The sequence below is a fragment of the Populus euphratica genome, unplaced genomic scaffold, assembly GCF_000495115.2.
Source record: "Populus euphratica unplaced genomic scaffold, PopEup_1.0 scaffold30.1, whole genome shotgun sequence".
NCBI lineage: Eukaryota > Viridiplantae > Streptophyta > Magnoliopsida > Malpighiales > Salicaceae > Populus > Populus euphratica.
In genome coordinates, this window is record NW_011499869.1 from 1,919,051 (window position 1) to 1,933,370 (window position 14,320).

General features: G+C 34.8%; 3 protein-coding genes and 1 long non-coding RNA gene across 4 annotated transcripts; 1 reads left to right on the forward strand and 3 right to left on the reverse strand.

The window, feature by feature from the left end:
- Window positions 1-667: 667 nt before the first annotated feature.
- On the forward strand, window positions 668-5,196 carry LOC105126950 (ras-related protein Rab7). The gene is made up of 7 exons (XM_011028014.1): window positions 668-986; window positions 1,075-1,101; window positions 1,406-1,505; window positions 1,584-1,730; window positions 3,140-3,220; window positions 3,304-3,449; window positions 4,850-5,196. Exons 1-7 carry the CDS (start codon window positions 934-936, stop codon window positions 4,911-4,913), a joined length of 618 nt encoding a protein of 205 aa, XP_011026316.1. The 5' UTR covers window positions 668-933; the 3' UTR covers window positions 4,914-5,196.
- LOC105126949 (uncharacterized) lies at window positions 2,260-3,133 on the reverse strand. Its single transcript, XR_842519.1, has 2 exons — window positions 2,936-3,133; window positions 2,260-2,876 (listed from the first exon to the last, which is right to left on the reverse strand). It is a non-coding gene; the product is annotated as an uncharacterized LOC105126949 (long non-coding RNA).
- A 1,751-nt stretch (window positions 5,197-6,947) lies between the features above and the next one.
- LOC105126951 (ubiquitin-NEDD8-like protein RUB2) lies at window positions 6,948-8,801 on the reverse strand. The gene is made up of 3 exons (XM_011028015.1): window positions 8,601-8,801; window positions 7,468-7,727; window positions 6,948-7,257 (listed from the first exon to the last, which is right to left on the reverse strand). Exons 1-3 carry the CDS (start codon window positions 8,691-8,693, stop codon window positions 7,146-7,148), a joined length of 465 nt encoding a protein of 154 aa, XP_011026317.1. The 5' UTR covers window positions 8,694-8,801; the 3' UTR covers window positions 6,948-7,145.
- Window positions 8,802-9,650: 849 nt separating this feature from the next.
- On the reverse strand, window positions 9,651-13,578 carry LOC105126952 (uncharacterized). The gene is made up of 9 exons (XM_011028017.1): window positions 13,344-13,578; window positions 13,189-13,240; window positions 13,015-13,088; window positions 12,719-12,820; window positions 11,757-11,909; window positions 11,350-11,401; window positions 10,819-10,892; window positions 10,217-10,306; window positions 9,651-9,842 (listed from the first exon to the last, which is right to left on the reverse strand). Exons 1-9 carry the CDS (start codon window positions 13,466-13,468, stop codon window positions 9,815-9,817), a joined length of 750 nt encoding a protein of 249 aa, XP_011026319.1. The 5' UTR covers window positions 13,469-13,578; the 3' UTR covers window positions 9,651-9,814.
- Between the last annotated feature and the right edge of the window lie 742 nt (window positions 13,579-14,320).

Here is a 14,320-nt window from a genome sequence, read left to right on the forward strand (position 1 = left end):
GTGACGGACTCAGGATTCTTTTAGTTTCACTTGAATTCCTTTTTGATACGAAAGTTCATAAAAACCTTGAAGCGTGGCAGAAAAAAATCTTTAGTTTTTTAAATCAAAACAACAGGTGTGGAAGGATAATAAATTAAGGCGTAGAAAGGATAATAAATTACTCTACAAAATAAAATGAAAACGACTTTATATATATTATTATTTTTTATCAATGCAATTTGATTTTAATTATTACTAGTGTATTGCTTCGCGTTCCAGGTTAATATAATTTTTTTAAATAAAAAATATTAAAAACATTAAAAATATTTAAATTCTATAAACTTGATAGTCTAGATAGGTTCAACTGAATTAATCCAAGTTCCTTAAATATAACATCCCAGCTAGATTCAAATTAGATGGATATAATATCCTTACAAGACCTAAATTACTTGAGTCTTTAAACTCATATTCTTGAATCTTAAACCCGTTTATTTAGATTTATAAGTCTGTGCATCGTCAAATTTAAAGATCTCAGATCTAATATAATATCTAAATTAAAGAAGTTTGAATATGATAACCCTTACTTAATTTAAATAATATATATATATAAACAACCAAAATAACATCTCACAAAAAATACAAAATTAAAAATTAAAATAAAACTACTATTACATTCTATGTAAAATATCTTAATCCAAGTGATTTCTCATTGGCAGACGATCACTAGAAACTTAAAAAGGAAAATAAATTCGTAAAATCTAGAAATAGCAGATCGAAATTGGCGCCGCTTTTTTCTTCTCTTTCTTTCCCCATCTCCTTTCTTACAAACAGTGAAAATCTGGAAAAAGAAAAGAAAAGAAAAGGAGGAAAACTGTTTCTTCTTTTGATTTGAATTTCTATCACCACACCAGCAGTATAATTCGTGACTATTAATAAGAGAAAAAGAAGAACGGCATGTCAGCGCGTAGGCGTACCTTGCTTAAGGTCATCGTTCTCGGTGATAGCGGGTACGATTTCTAGGGTTTTTCTTCAGATTTGTTCAGCACATACAAAATAATCTGATTTGGTATTTTAAATGTTGTCTGTGACTGTCAGGGTTGGCAAGACGTCGTTAATGAATCAGTATCCTCTCTCTTCGTAATATCGCTAGATTTAGCCTTTCTCTGATCTCTTAAATCTGCATTTTGATTAGTTAATTAATTAATTTATTTTGTTTATTAATTAATTTATTTTTTCTTTTAATATTATTTTTAATGTTTGTGCTCTTGATAGTGTTTAATTAATAATAACGTGGTGAGTTCATTGGGTTTTTAATCAATTTTGATGCAGATTATATAGAAATTTAAGGTTTGTTTTGCGTTTTTTTTTTCTTTTTTTTGGTGGGGTGAGTGGGAATGGGATGTATAGTCCTTAATTGATTGCTCAGATATGTGCACAAGAAGTTTAGCCAACAATATAAGGCTACGATTGGTGCGGATTTCGTGACTAAAGAACTACAGATTGATGACAGGCTTGTCACTCTGCAAGTGGGTTTTCAATTCTATTGAATTGTTTTGGAATGTCTGCAAGAATGCTTGCTGAAAATACTAGTATCTAATATGTAGATATGGGACACAGCTGGACAAGAAAGATTTCAGTCGCTTGGAGTTGCATTTTATAGAGGAGCAGATTGTTGTGTTCTAGTCTATGATGTGAATGTCATGAAATCATTTGATACTCTTGACAACTGGCATGAAGAGTTTCTTAAACAGGTTCTTTGTTGCTTTTCTTCATTGTTTCTTTGACGGTTCTCTCATTACCATTTGTCATTAAAGATTTGAACAGTTGGTGTGTGTATTGGAAAGTGTCATGTATATACAGTAGTACAATAAAGCAGTGCATTAATATGGCTTGTGCTTCTTGCTCATAATTTTGGCTTCGGCAGCAGTTCTGGAGAATGGCTAACCACCTTCTTCTGCCCCTAGAATTTACTATCACAGCCTTGATAAAGTTGGGATTTCTTATGCAATGAGTAAATGGTTTGCTAGCCATTCAGCTATCATCTTAATTTCTTTGTCTTGACTTCTTAGGGAAACTTCTTAGTGACTGCAATGGACCAAATAAGTTATAACGATAAACCAGTTAAAAATGGCATTCTGTCCTTTCACTCATCAAAGTGATTGGATTAGCTTGATGAATGGATAGCTGCTATGGCACTGTTGTATATAGATTCTTAGGGCTTCATGATTCCTCAAATTATTCCCACACATCTGGTCAATTCAACACTTACGAGTTTTGCCCAGTATCATATGCATTGAGGTTTTTGTCCTTTACAAGATCTTTTTATTTTGAATAATGGGAAAGGAAATCAAAACATATTTTATTCAACTTACATGCTGTGATATGTTATACTGGGGGCAGATATCAGCACCAAAAGATATGGGTAATGTCCAAGTAACAAAGTCCTGCTAGTGGTCCGAGGCATAGGGGGTTGTTCCCTTTACATTAGGCAATGTTCCATTTTACATGGATTGCACCCGTGGTTTGGGGCGTATGGAATTTTCATCACATGCAATTGAGTCTAGTTTTAGTAATGAGGTAAATGATAATGTCCTCGTAATATATTCCTGCTATGGTCCATGATTCCATTGCATAGGAGGTTTCCTTTTATTGTAGATATTGTAGTCTTCCTTGGAATGCTCCATTTATTCACTCTCCAACTCTGATGTTTGACTCTGAAATAATTATAAAGTAGGTCAAACTACGATTTGTATTTTTAGGCCTTGATTTAGCTGATTTCTCCAAAATATGGGCAGATTTTGCCAGGAGTTCGTGTAATGATAATAATTCTGTTACTTGGTGGTTGATGAATAGAATCATTGTGCTTTCTTAAGGGAATTTGTCAAGGATACTGACAGCTTCTGTGGAAATGCATTAATTTATTTAACTTGGTAAAGATGAGCCATATCATGGCAGCATTTTGTGGAAATGCATCAATTTATTTGACTGGGCATTTCATGCCTATATAATCTACCAGGATAATCCTGCCCATTTTGGCCATCCATCACTTGCCTGCTTTTTCTTGGGTTTATGGTTTGCAACTCTTTAGCTGCTAATTTTTGAAATGGCATTGTTGTTCTCTTTCCAATTCAACATGGTTTTCATTCTTATTCTCTCCCAGGCAACCCCGTCTAATCCCAGGACATTTCCATTTATATTACTTGGAAACAAGATAGATATTGATGGTGGAAATAGCCGAGTGGTAAGGATGTACAATTTTAATCTGGTAAATTCATTTTCCTTTATTCCTTGCCCCGCCCTTGGTCTAATATTTATGCTGTGCAGGTTTCTGAGAAGAAAGCTAAGGACTGGTGTGCTTCAAAAGGAAACATACCTTACTTTGAGACGTCAGCAAAAGAAGATTACAATGTTGATCCTGCTTTCCTGTCCATTGCCAAAATTGCTCTAGCCAATGAGCATGAACAAGACATGTAAGTTTAAATTTTCAGCTGAGTTTTTGTTTGGATTGTATCAGCACCATATATTAGTAATGTAAGTGGTTACAACAACAGCCATAAGTTCAGGTGAAAAAATGGATTGTTGATTTGATATCAAGAAATGAGATGCGATTAGGTCTTCCAAGTTTACTAGACCAAAATCAGAATTAAAAAGAATGCGAGATTACAACAAATAATCTTAAAAGGGAAATATTTATTGGAATGGGTTAAGAAATACAAATTTTATAAGACTCCAAAAACAAAAGGACCTGAAATTACTAGGTTCTGGTTGTGTCTCTATTTCCTTTTCTCTCATACTTCATTTTCCATCTTAGCCTCTTTGTTCTTTCTTAATTCTGAAAATCATTTTTGGCTTTCATTTCTCTTTAGCTCCCAAAAAAGTACTTAACCAGGAAATTCCACAATGCTTCCAAGCTTTTGGTTGCAACCGTAGAAAATGATCAACTTGGCATATGGACAGTTTCATGCTAGGAATTGAAGACTTTGTTTTCTTCCTTTCCAAGCTGATGGAATGCCATTTAAAAGTTTCTCTAGAAGATTGGATATCCTTCCATCCATGATGTTTGTTCCATGGTGTCGTTTCAAATGCTGTGTTATGGGACAAGGATATTTCTTTTCCTACAGAATATGATATTAAAATTTTAGGGTCTTTTAGATGTGTGATTGCAATTGTGCATGCGCTTTTTTTTTCAAAAAATAAAAAATCATTTGCTATTAATATTTAGGATCTACATCCCAGGATGGTGGCCTCTTAGTTTGGTCATAAATGATTTAAAATAGTTTGTTATTAATATTTAGGATCTACAGCTCAGGATGGTTTGCCATTGGTTTGTTATAATCCAATGAAACCAGATTTAAATAAAGGCTCTAATATCTTTAAAAGACCTAATAATAACTAAAAGATAAATAAATTAATCGCCCAACTAACTTAAATAAGACTAAAGTCATTCTAAAAATCTGCTGGTAGAATCAAATTCCAAATTCAAAAGCATGTTTCTCTCTCGTCTTAATGAATCATAAGGCATGACATATAGTGTGCTTGTCTTTTCTCTGCACTTGCTTGTTATTAGCTAAGATGTACTATTTGTATGGTAACCAAAATTTACCAGAAATTTGAACTGTATATGGACTCATTCAGGTTCCTTGGCATGCATTTTTCTTGCTATGCTTTCATGTGTGCTCAAAAGGCAAAATGTTTTCATCTTGGTCTTATTGTTACTAGTTGTGATATGATAAAATTTAAGTTGAGGTTTTGAACCCCAATCCTTGATTTTAAATTTAGTGCTCGCTGTGCTTGTCAAACATTGCAATGATATTTAGAACAATCCAAAACGTTTATTAATGAACTTTTTTGTCCTTGTATTTAATTGCAGATACTTCCAGGCTGTCCCAGAGGCTGCCTCAGAGAGTGAGCAAAGAGGTGGTTGTGCATGTTAAGTTTTGGATAGATCTAAAATATTCGTCTTAGTGCTCATGGTTGGCTCATTTATCATTTTTTTGGTCTTTGCGATTGTTAGCCATTTTCTTGAACTTTATTTTTGTACACTTTCACTTGATCCTGAAACATGCTTGAGTGTTACTGCCGTTTCTAACAGGCAGAGCTGTTTTGGTTTGATAAAATTCGGAGTCTAAAACCGTAGAACTCCACCTAGGGTTAGTATGCCATGAACTGCATTCAGATTGTCTCTGTTGTGATAAAAGAATGGACGCTGTTTTCAGAGGCTTCCCTTTCATCTTATAGTGCCTCCAAGTTAAAGTTTGTGGATCCTGTTTTTTTCCCCCTCTTCTGACATCAGTCTGATTGTCAGTTAAACTAGGTAAAACAAATGGGAAAAAAAGCTATAGCATGCCGGTTCCATTTTCACCGATTTCCACACAACAGCTAACGAAAATGACTTCCCTTTCATCTTATAGTGCTTCCAAGTTAAAGTTGTGGATCCTGGTTTTTCCCCCCTCTTCTGACATCATTCTGATTGTCAGATAAACTAGGTAAAACAAATGGGAAAAAAAGCTATAGCATGCCGGTTCCATTTTCACCGATTTCCACACAACAGCTAACGAAAATGCACCAACATAATCATTCGAAACTCGTCTCGATCCGAAATTTGCTCTGCACTGGCAGTAATTAGTTGCAGGGCAGCATGCCTATTACAGCATAGATGCACTGAAATTATCGTACTCAACAACTCTTGATGCTAAATGTTGAGAATAATTCTTGCTAGTAATTCCAAGTATTAACATTGTTAGGGATAATTGTTACTCGGAAAAGTGGTCTCTGGTGGTGGTAAACTGAACACGCAAGGTGGAGATCCAGTTTTCCTAATCAAAGGAAAATGTATAATGATACAAAAAAAAAAAAACTGTAGCATAATATTTGATCTTCTCAAGAGACAAGCCTAGCAAGCCGTGGTTTCAACTGCATGATGATCTTCCCTTAGCTTTAAATTATTAGTGGCACTTGGGGAGATTCTTCAATATTATATCTTTATGAATATTTAGCCGTTTGATGATCAATTTGATCACCTGACCCTGTTCCACGCCCTTTGCATGTATGTATATACGTATGATCTGCAGGTTTGTTTTTCGCCCATAGCTGCGTGCAAAACGCGGTAATGTATCGGTTCGTATTTTATGTCATCAAATTTTTACTGGGGAGCGAGCCTCCGCTCGTCTGCAGCTATTAAAAATGCTATCGATGGAGTCGAAGCCATTCTTCTTGTTATCACCGTTCACCTTGCAGAAGCTTTTACTAATTCGGTGACTTCATTATCGTTATTTCTACAACTGCTGCTTATATATGTGTACGCTGGCTACCTCAAAATATATTATTTTATGTTACTGTGAAAAATTAGTGGACTTTCATGTGTTTTTGTTAACGAAGATATATAGTTTCACCATTCGTCAAACTTATTGATAATGAAGTTCTATTGGATATGGTGGTGGTGGATAGACAGAGCAGCTATTAGAGAACCACCATCGTCTTCCGGCGGTCAAGAATCAACAAACATTGGAGAGTCAGCAGAAGAAGTGAAGAGAGTAAAGCGCACTTCAACACTGTTTCCTTTGCGGACGACCTTCCTGGTGTATGGTCTGGTACAGGCAACAGGAACACCTTATTCCTTGAACAAAGTGCCGGCCTGGATTTTCGCATTGCTGACAATGACTATGAAGTCCCTTCGAATTCTTTCTTCATTCTCAGGTCAAGCATATCCTCAGATGAAGCTCTTTATAAATCCAATCAATTGGTTTGTGTCTATTCAGAGAATGCTTAATTGTTGAAGTAGGTTTCAGAAATTGGATACAACATGACATCATGGAAGATATTCATCTGGACATATACTTTTTATTGTTAGCAATTCCAAGCGGCGGGAACTTGTGTCTCCATGCTCTTGGCATAATGTCCAGCCACCACAAATGCACGCGCATATCTACTGGTTAAAAGCTCAAAAATACATTTGACGTGGGCACGAGTGAACAAGTAAAGCAGGCATTGGTTTAACCTTGCAAAAACATAAGAAAGCAGCAAGCGTAGGTAGTGTAAGATAATTGAACAATCTTGTGTCTAGAAAAATTATAAAAAGATATTTATTGTGGATTCTCATAACCCCATGCTGTACTTGTATGGAAGAAGCATGGATAGGTAGATTTTTGTAACGTTATGAGTTCAATTCAGAGACAACCACCCCTCAGAGCAAGAACAAGATGAAGCACAGAGCCACCCTCAATATTGTAGTCACGAGCTGTCTTATCATCTCCAAGCTGCTTGCCAGCATAAATAAGCCTGCAACCAGCAGAAAGCATTAAATAAAGGAATGTGGTTGTGATAAAACCTCACTGTAGTTTGACATCCATGTGAAAGTTTTTAAAATGCAGCATGGTTCGTAAAAGAAACCAGGTAATGTTACTACCACGACACATTAACAACTCCTGAGTTACTGATAAATTAAGCATGCGGCTACCAAGGGTATCAAAAACAGAATCGCATTGCTACCTTTGCTGCACTGGAGGAATTCCCTCTTTCTCCTCAACCCGTTCCTTAATCCTATCAATGGTATCAGTTGGTTCAATGTCAATTTCAATTTCTTTTCCAGTTAGAGTCTTCACCTTGATCATAGTTCCTCCCCTGAGCCTCAAAACCAAGTGAAGCGTCGACTCCTTCTGGATATTGTAATCAGCAAGAGTTCGCCCATCTTCTAATTGTTTACCAGCAAAAATCAATCTTTGCTGATCAGGAGGGATGCCTTCCTTGTCCTGAAAAAGGTACACCCAACAAAGTCAGACATGAGTTTCAGCAACTCAAGGTAAAGGAACATCAATCATGACACCAGCCACAGAAAAACCAAAGAAACTTAACCCAAAAGAACACCAACTTGTTACTGCCGCACTTGTTGAATATTCTTGACAAAGCTTTATCAATTTGCGGGAATCAAACAATACAAATAGTCGACTATTGCGGCAGGTAAATTGACAGCGCAACAACTACCATTCCATTGTTCAACCAAGAAAGTGTCATGACTCTCGTTCACGCCATGAAGAAACACACAAACAATTGATGGCGACAGGTATTAAGAGTACTGTGATAAAATGATTTTTAATTGAAATAATATTTTTTTTATTTTTTTAAAATTATTTTTTGATATCAAAATTTTAAAATATTAAAAAAAATTAATGTAAAGAAAAAAAATTCAATTTTTTGCAGAAGCGCTTTCCGACGCTAAAACCTAAGTCGGGCTTGAGATAATTTCCATTGAATATTCTAGAGTTCACAACTCTTCTACTCTATCAGTTACATGATCGCTAATCCAAGAACTGCAGTTACTTAAAGCATATAACAACAGTAACAAGGTGTTACTAGAGACCACAAAGAGAAGCCGAACCCATAAAAATTCAAGGCTGAAACGAGTCTAAGCAACAAAATCCAAAGCCTTATTTTAACTCACGAGAAACACCAAGCATTATTCGACTCTACTGATAATTAAAACCCCAAAGACGGAACCAAAAATAAATAAATAAAATCTTTCCGTCAAAATAAACAGCCCCACAAGAATTTTAGACGAAATAATAGTAAAAAAGAAAAAGAAAAGGAGGAATTTATTTATAAAAAAAAAAACTGAGTTAAGGTACCTGAATCTTGGCTTTGACGTTGTCGATGGGGTCGCTACTCTCGACCTCGAGAGTTATGGTCTTGCCAGTCAAAGTCTTAACGAAGATCTGCATCTTCTTCCTCGTTTCTGTCTTGTCTTATCAGACTTGTACTTCTCGTAAAAAACACACGAGCTCTCCCACGCGATCGATGCAGAGAGACGAGTACTTCTATACTACGCCTATTCAGTCCTTTATTTCTACGGCGCTCTTGTTTTAGTCCTTCCATAATCTTTTATTTTTGTTTATTTTCCTAAATTTGATTGGATTGTATCAGCAAAGCAAAGAATTCAATTTCAATTTACTCCCATGAATTTCAAATTTATACAATTGATAATTGTTTTGAATTACACACAGTCACTTTAATTGTGGTAATTACATTTATTAAACATATATTCTATTTTTTATAATTATCAGCTGAAAATATTGACTTCAACTATGATTTTACATATTAAATTTCTGTTGGACTCACCTTATTCATATATATATATATATATATATTACCGAACTTCGGTTTGGAAAAAAGCATGCCTGGCCTTGCAATTAGTCCTGAGCATGCATGTGATTGAAAAACCTATTTCAGTCAAGGACTAAATTTTAATCAAAAAAATATATGAAGAGCAATAAATAAATAAAGTCATAACCCATACTAATTTTCCTATAAATAATTTTTAAAGGAGATATTTCAAAAAAAATAAAATTGACAGGTGGTTACAGTGGATAACTCTAGGCAAAACCCACCAAAACCATTAAATTTAGGGTTTTGTTATTTTTAAATTAAATAGTTATGGATAAGTTATGACATGTTTATTTTTGTGTTTTTTTTTTAAATTAAATTTTTTATTTCAAATTAATTTTTTATAGTAATTTTAGATTATTTGATATGATAATATCAAAAATAAATTTTACAAAATAAAAAAATAATATTTTTATTAATTTTTAAATAATAATATTTTTATTAATTTTTAAATAAAAAATACTTTAAAAAATAATAGAAGTAACAATTCACGAGGTTTATGCAAAGATAAATTGTGGTCTGTAATTTTGTAGTACAATCATGATTCAATTTACGAATATGTCTACAATTGTTCGCGTCATTCATAAGCAGTCACCCTGTCATAAAAGTCCAAGACATGGTGCCCACCAGAATGGGATATAAGCTTCATGTCCATCAACTCCTGTCGTCTAGATGAGTTTCACGTCCTTTCATACCTGTTTTCTGCCCTACCATGGACACATAACTGTGCGGCTTTCAGGAAATAATACAAAAAATATGTGCTATGGAAACAGTTCATGAACACAGCAAGTTAATTTCCAAATCTTTCCGCAAACAAAAGCTAGTAACACACAGGTTCTTGGAAGGAGAAATTAGAATCTTGATGCTTGCTAGCTCAATTGCAAGACCATTATAATTAACATTTAACCTCCCCAATTTTCTGCCATAATGTGATTGTATATGTCGAAACATCAGCGTGAACAAATCACTAAATGACCATTCATATGTCCATACTCCTCAACCTGCCACCCATAATACTGAACCCAGAAACACTTAAAGCCACTGCAAGAATTTAGAACACAGAAAAGTGTACTAGACTTGCCTGTTGCCTCTATTGAATAAGATCAAGTAAACTGGATCTTGAGAAGTAAGCTGCAGCAGCTGTTTGACGATGTAGGCGCAAGTAGTAATGCTGAATATTGTAGGAATGAAATATCAGTACTTTCAAAAGATATGGAATCGATCAGCTTTGGACTTGAAAAGAAAAGGACGATAATTATAGAAGAAATGTGTGCAAAGTATCGTACAAATCAACATTTTATTTTAGATTCATTAAATATATTTTCACCAAATATCTGCTAGATTCTTTTATCCCTGATGACCAAACATTTTCATAAAAAAAGCATGCAAATAGCAATTTATACTTCATATTACATCAACAATCACATACTATGTGTGAGACTCGGTTTGGACACCAAAAGAATAGCATGGAAGGAAAATGCAAAAAGGTGAATATCGTTTTATCAATTAAAATTTCATTCCTCTTCGGCATGTGTCTGAAAATTCCTGCATCCCAAATGGACAGATGATTTAAAATTACGTAAAGCAACTGCAGATCATACATATGGCGACTTTTTGACTCTCTTGACAGCCAAAGCAAATCATCCTTTATGTTTGAGAATCAGGCTATGGACAAGATATTACCTCCCAAAGCAAATCAATAGCAATATCCATAAGAATGCACTGATCCAACTTGATTCCTTGTAGGCAACCCAAACCTAAATTCACAAGGAACGACACTGTTCATTTGAAAGAAAATGCACAAGGATATTTAAGGACACTATTCATTTGAAAGAAAATGCACAAGGATATTTAGTAAAACCCAAAATTTACTATGATTCTCTCGGTAAATCAAATCACCACTAGACTTTAATATCCCAAAAGATCTTTAACAGATTTTTTAAAGAAAGTCAGAATCTTGTGAAATTGTGAAGAATGATACAAGCGCACAAGGGTTTGTATCATTGTGCTTCCTCTCCGCAAACAACTTTTATGAATTTCTTGAAAAAATGAAATCTATCCAAGTACCCGTGAATCACACATGTCAAAGAAGCTAGTGAAAAAGAATCATTTTTAAAGAACCTTTTGTGGCTTCGGTAGAAACTATATTAAGGTCTTAAAATTAACTTCAAGAATAAAGGAGCAGAACAATGTAACCAAAATAATTCCACCTACCGAAAGAGCCACGACATTGATATAGAAGTCAATTAGTGTTGCAACCATCCAACTGCAAGCATGCCATGTACAATCAGTATTATAGAAGATAACAAACTAGCAAATATCTCTGATAAATTAAACAAATACCAATGATTAGAAACAAACAACATCATCTTAAAGAAACAGAGAAACCTCTTCGTAGCTTTCTGCCCTGCCCCACCCAAAACAAAGGCCAATAAGAAGACTTTCTAATAGAAACGAGGCTCATCATGGCTTTCATTACCCCCCAAGGTGATTGGATTCAGCACCTCATGTTTTTCAACCATGAGGACAAGGACTCAACTAGATAACCACCTTTATCTAATAACATAGTCAACCAAGGGAGAAAATGAAAGGGCAAGTATAGAAGGAAACTGAAAACTTACGGAGTAAGAAGCTCTTTGCGAAAAGGAGAACCATCAGTTATTAAAGTGTAAATCAAAGTTCCCAGCATCAGAAGACCCAGAATGCTGAAAGCAATCCTTGCAGTCACAACAGCAGATTGTTTTGTCTTTTGTTCCACGCCCCTATAAGTAAGTCTGTTTGTCAATGCATGAGCAACTATTACAAAAAGGGAAAGCGGGTGAGATCTGTAGAGCTTGTTGAATCTATTTTATATGAGTTATGAATAAACTTCTAAAACATAATAACCAAAAAAAAAGATTTCAAAGAATCATGTACTGGTGGTATGGAAGATATTCTCTTCCTTCCAACAGATTCCTTTGTATCCAGTTAGAACGGGATCAAGAATCAGAGCAGTAAAACTCTAAAATAGCAGTTTACCCATCAAGAAGTTCGACCCTTTTAAACAGTAAATCACCATCCAGACTGCTGTTGATGTCTATGAAGGAAAACCTCCAGTTTCAAAGAAAAATTCCCCTCTTCAACACATTACGATTCCCACACATGGAATAAAGTTTTTACTTATGAACAGTAGCATTCAGGCTTCCATCATCAGGCAAAGGGGTGTGAACAAAAAAAATAAAACCAAGCTGCAGCATGCTTAGCGTCATGGCTACAGTTGCCAGATACGAAACTAAAATGTTTGAGTTGAATTATAAACATTGGAGCTTACTTTTTACCATGATCCAAAGGTTACTGATTCAGGGCATCGAATTAGGTCAGGAGTGGTTAAGCACATGTTTATCTGCTTCTACAAAAGCAACACACATACACACGGAAGACACAAGCTTTGAACAACCACCACTGCAAAAGCAGAACTGGTGGGGGGGGAATGGAAACGGGAATAACTTCCAAATCCTATATGGACTACAGCCTTACTTCCTTATTTTAACAATACTCCAGCATGAGAGCGTAATTCTAGAAACCAGAAATTCAAATCACATACTTGTTTTCGTGCCGCAATAGTACATGATACAGCGGGTCTTGCAAAGATTCTTCAGACGACAACTTGAGAAGTTGAATAAAAATGTAGGCGCACGTTGCAATGCTGAAGATATTGAACAAAACACAAAAAGATTAAACAACAAATCCTGACACTACACGGCGAGCCTTTATTAAAGAAATGACTTTTTGACACCACGTCCATTTCTATTAACAACCACCACCACATTTGAATAAATTTCTCAAAGGGATTTGCACTTAATGGAACAATAGTTAAAGTATAATAACCATAAAAAATACCTTCCGGAGCATATTAGCAGAACTATCCAAACTGTTGCAGTAATAAAGTTCGGTTCCTTGTAGGAAATCCAAGCCTAATAACCACCAGGGAATCCTCTCAGTTGAAGCACGTATCATATTCTTAAATCTTAGGAAGCAAAGAAAATGTATATTGGAAGAGAAGGAAAGTGGTACCGCTAAAGCTATAATATTGATGTAGAAATCAACTAAAGTAGCGGCCATCCACCTGCAACGTAAATGAGAAAGCAAGCAGATTTTATAATTTTCATCTACTTAGAAAACTCTGAAAGTGGAAAGAAAATATTTGACACGGAGAGAGTTTTATTTACGGGGTGAGGAGGTCTCTGCGAAATGGGAAGCCATCGACGTAGATGGTGTAGATGAGAGTAGCCACCATTAAACAGCCCAATACTGAGAAGAGTGCTCTTAAGCCATTTGCTAAAGGAATTGCCATTTTTGTTTCCCTGCAGAATACTGTCTTCTCCAATTCTACTCTACAAGCCACAGAGGGGAAGACGGAGACGTGGAAGACTGAATGCAGCTGCTTCGTTTCTTTCTTTGACTGAGAGACCCGTGGAGAGGCTGAGTCCACGTCATCGCTAAAGGAGTAGGGGTTAAGATTGTAAAATCGGCAAGAGAAGGGGATATGCACGGGCCGAGAGAGTTTCTCGGCTCAGTGCCATTTACCTGAGTCGTGCTTAAGGCGCAGTTCCGAGTCAAGACTCCTGGCTGGGCATTTCAGCGAGACTGCTTTATTGTTCTGATTTGTTATAAATTTATTAATTTTCCGTCTTCAAATGAATAGTAATAACTTTTTTTATTATTTATAAAAAAATATTTTTAGTATTAATAAATTGAAATAATTTAAAAATACTAAAAATATATTAATTTGAAGTAAATAAAAAATAAAAAAATTAAATTTTTAAAAAATATTTTTAAAAAACAAAAACAAATATATTAGATCAAAGTAGAAGTACGGTGTTTGATTCAATATTTAAAAAATAAAAATAAAGTGAAATATTATAATAAAAATTATTTGAAGTCTGTAAAAATTGATTTTCAAATATTTTTGAAGTAATAATAAATTAAAGCATTAAAATAGTAAAAATAATTAAATTATCAGTGATGAGCGGTGAGAGATAAATAAGAAATCACTTTATACATACATACATACATATATACATATGTATGTATGTATGCATGTATTTTGAGAGAGGTAAAAGAACAATAATAATATCTGCTTGAAGATTTGTTTTTATTTTTCACATACGGCGGGGTGGGGGGAGGTGGGTGTGGGGGGGTTATA

Excerpts from the sequence above, each read along its gene's own strand:
- LOC105126950 (XM_011028014.1), top strand. The coding sequence starts at position 934 with ATGTCAGCGCGTAGGCGTACCTTGCTTAAGGTCATCGTTCTCGGTGAT. Across the intron at positions 1,506-1,583 it reads ACAGGCTTGTCACTCTGCAA|ATATGGGACACAGCTGGACA; the intron begins GTGGGTTTTCAA and ends TCTAATATGTAG. Across the intron at positions 3,221-3,303 it reads ATGGTGGAAATAGCCGAGTG|GTTTCTGAGAAGAAAGCTAA; the intron begins GTAAGGATGTAC and ends TATGCTGTGCAG.
- LOC105126951 (XM_011028015.1), bottom strand. The coding sequence starts at position 8,693 with ATGCAGATCTTCGTTAAGACTTTGACTGGCAAGACCATAACTCTCGAG. Across the intron at positions 7,728-8,600 it reads ACGTCAAAGCCAAGATTCAG|GACAAGGAAGGCATCCCTCC; the intron begins GTACCTTAACTC and ends TACCTTTTTCAG. Across the intron at positions 7,258-7,467 it reads ATTCCTCCAGTGCAGCAAAG|GCTTATTTATGCTGGCAAGC; the intron begins GTAGCAATGCGA and ends TGCTGGTTGCAG.
- LOC105126952 (XM_011028017.1), bottom strand. The coding sequence starts at position 13,468 with ATGGCAATTCCTTTAGCAAATGGCTTAAGAGCACTCTTCTCAGTATTG. Across the intron at positions 11,910-12,718 it reads CTATTGCGGCACGAAAACAA|ACTTACTTATAGGGGCGTGG; the intron begins GTATGTGATTTG and ends ATTGACAAACAG. Across the intron at positions 11,402-11,756 it reads CGCAAAGAGCTTCTTACTCC|TTGGATGGTTGCAACACTAA; the intron begins GTAAGTTTTCAG and ends GCATGCTTGCAG.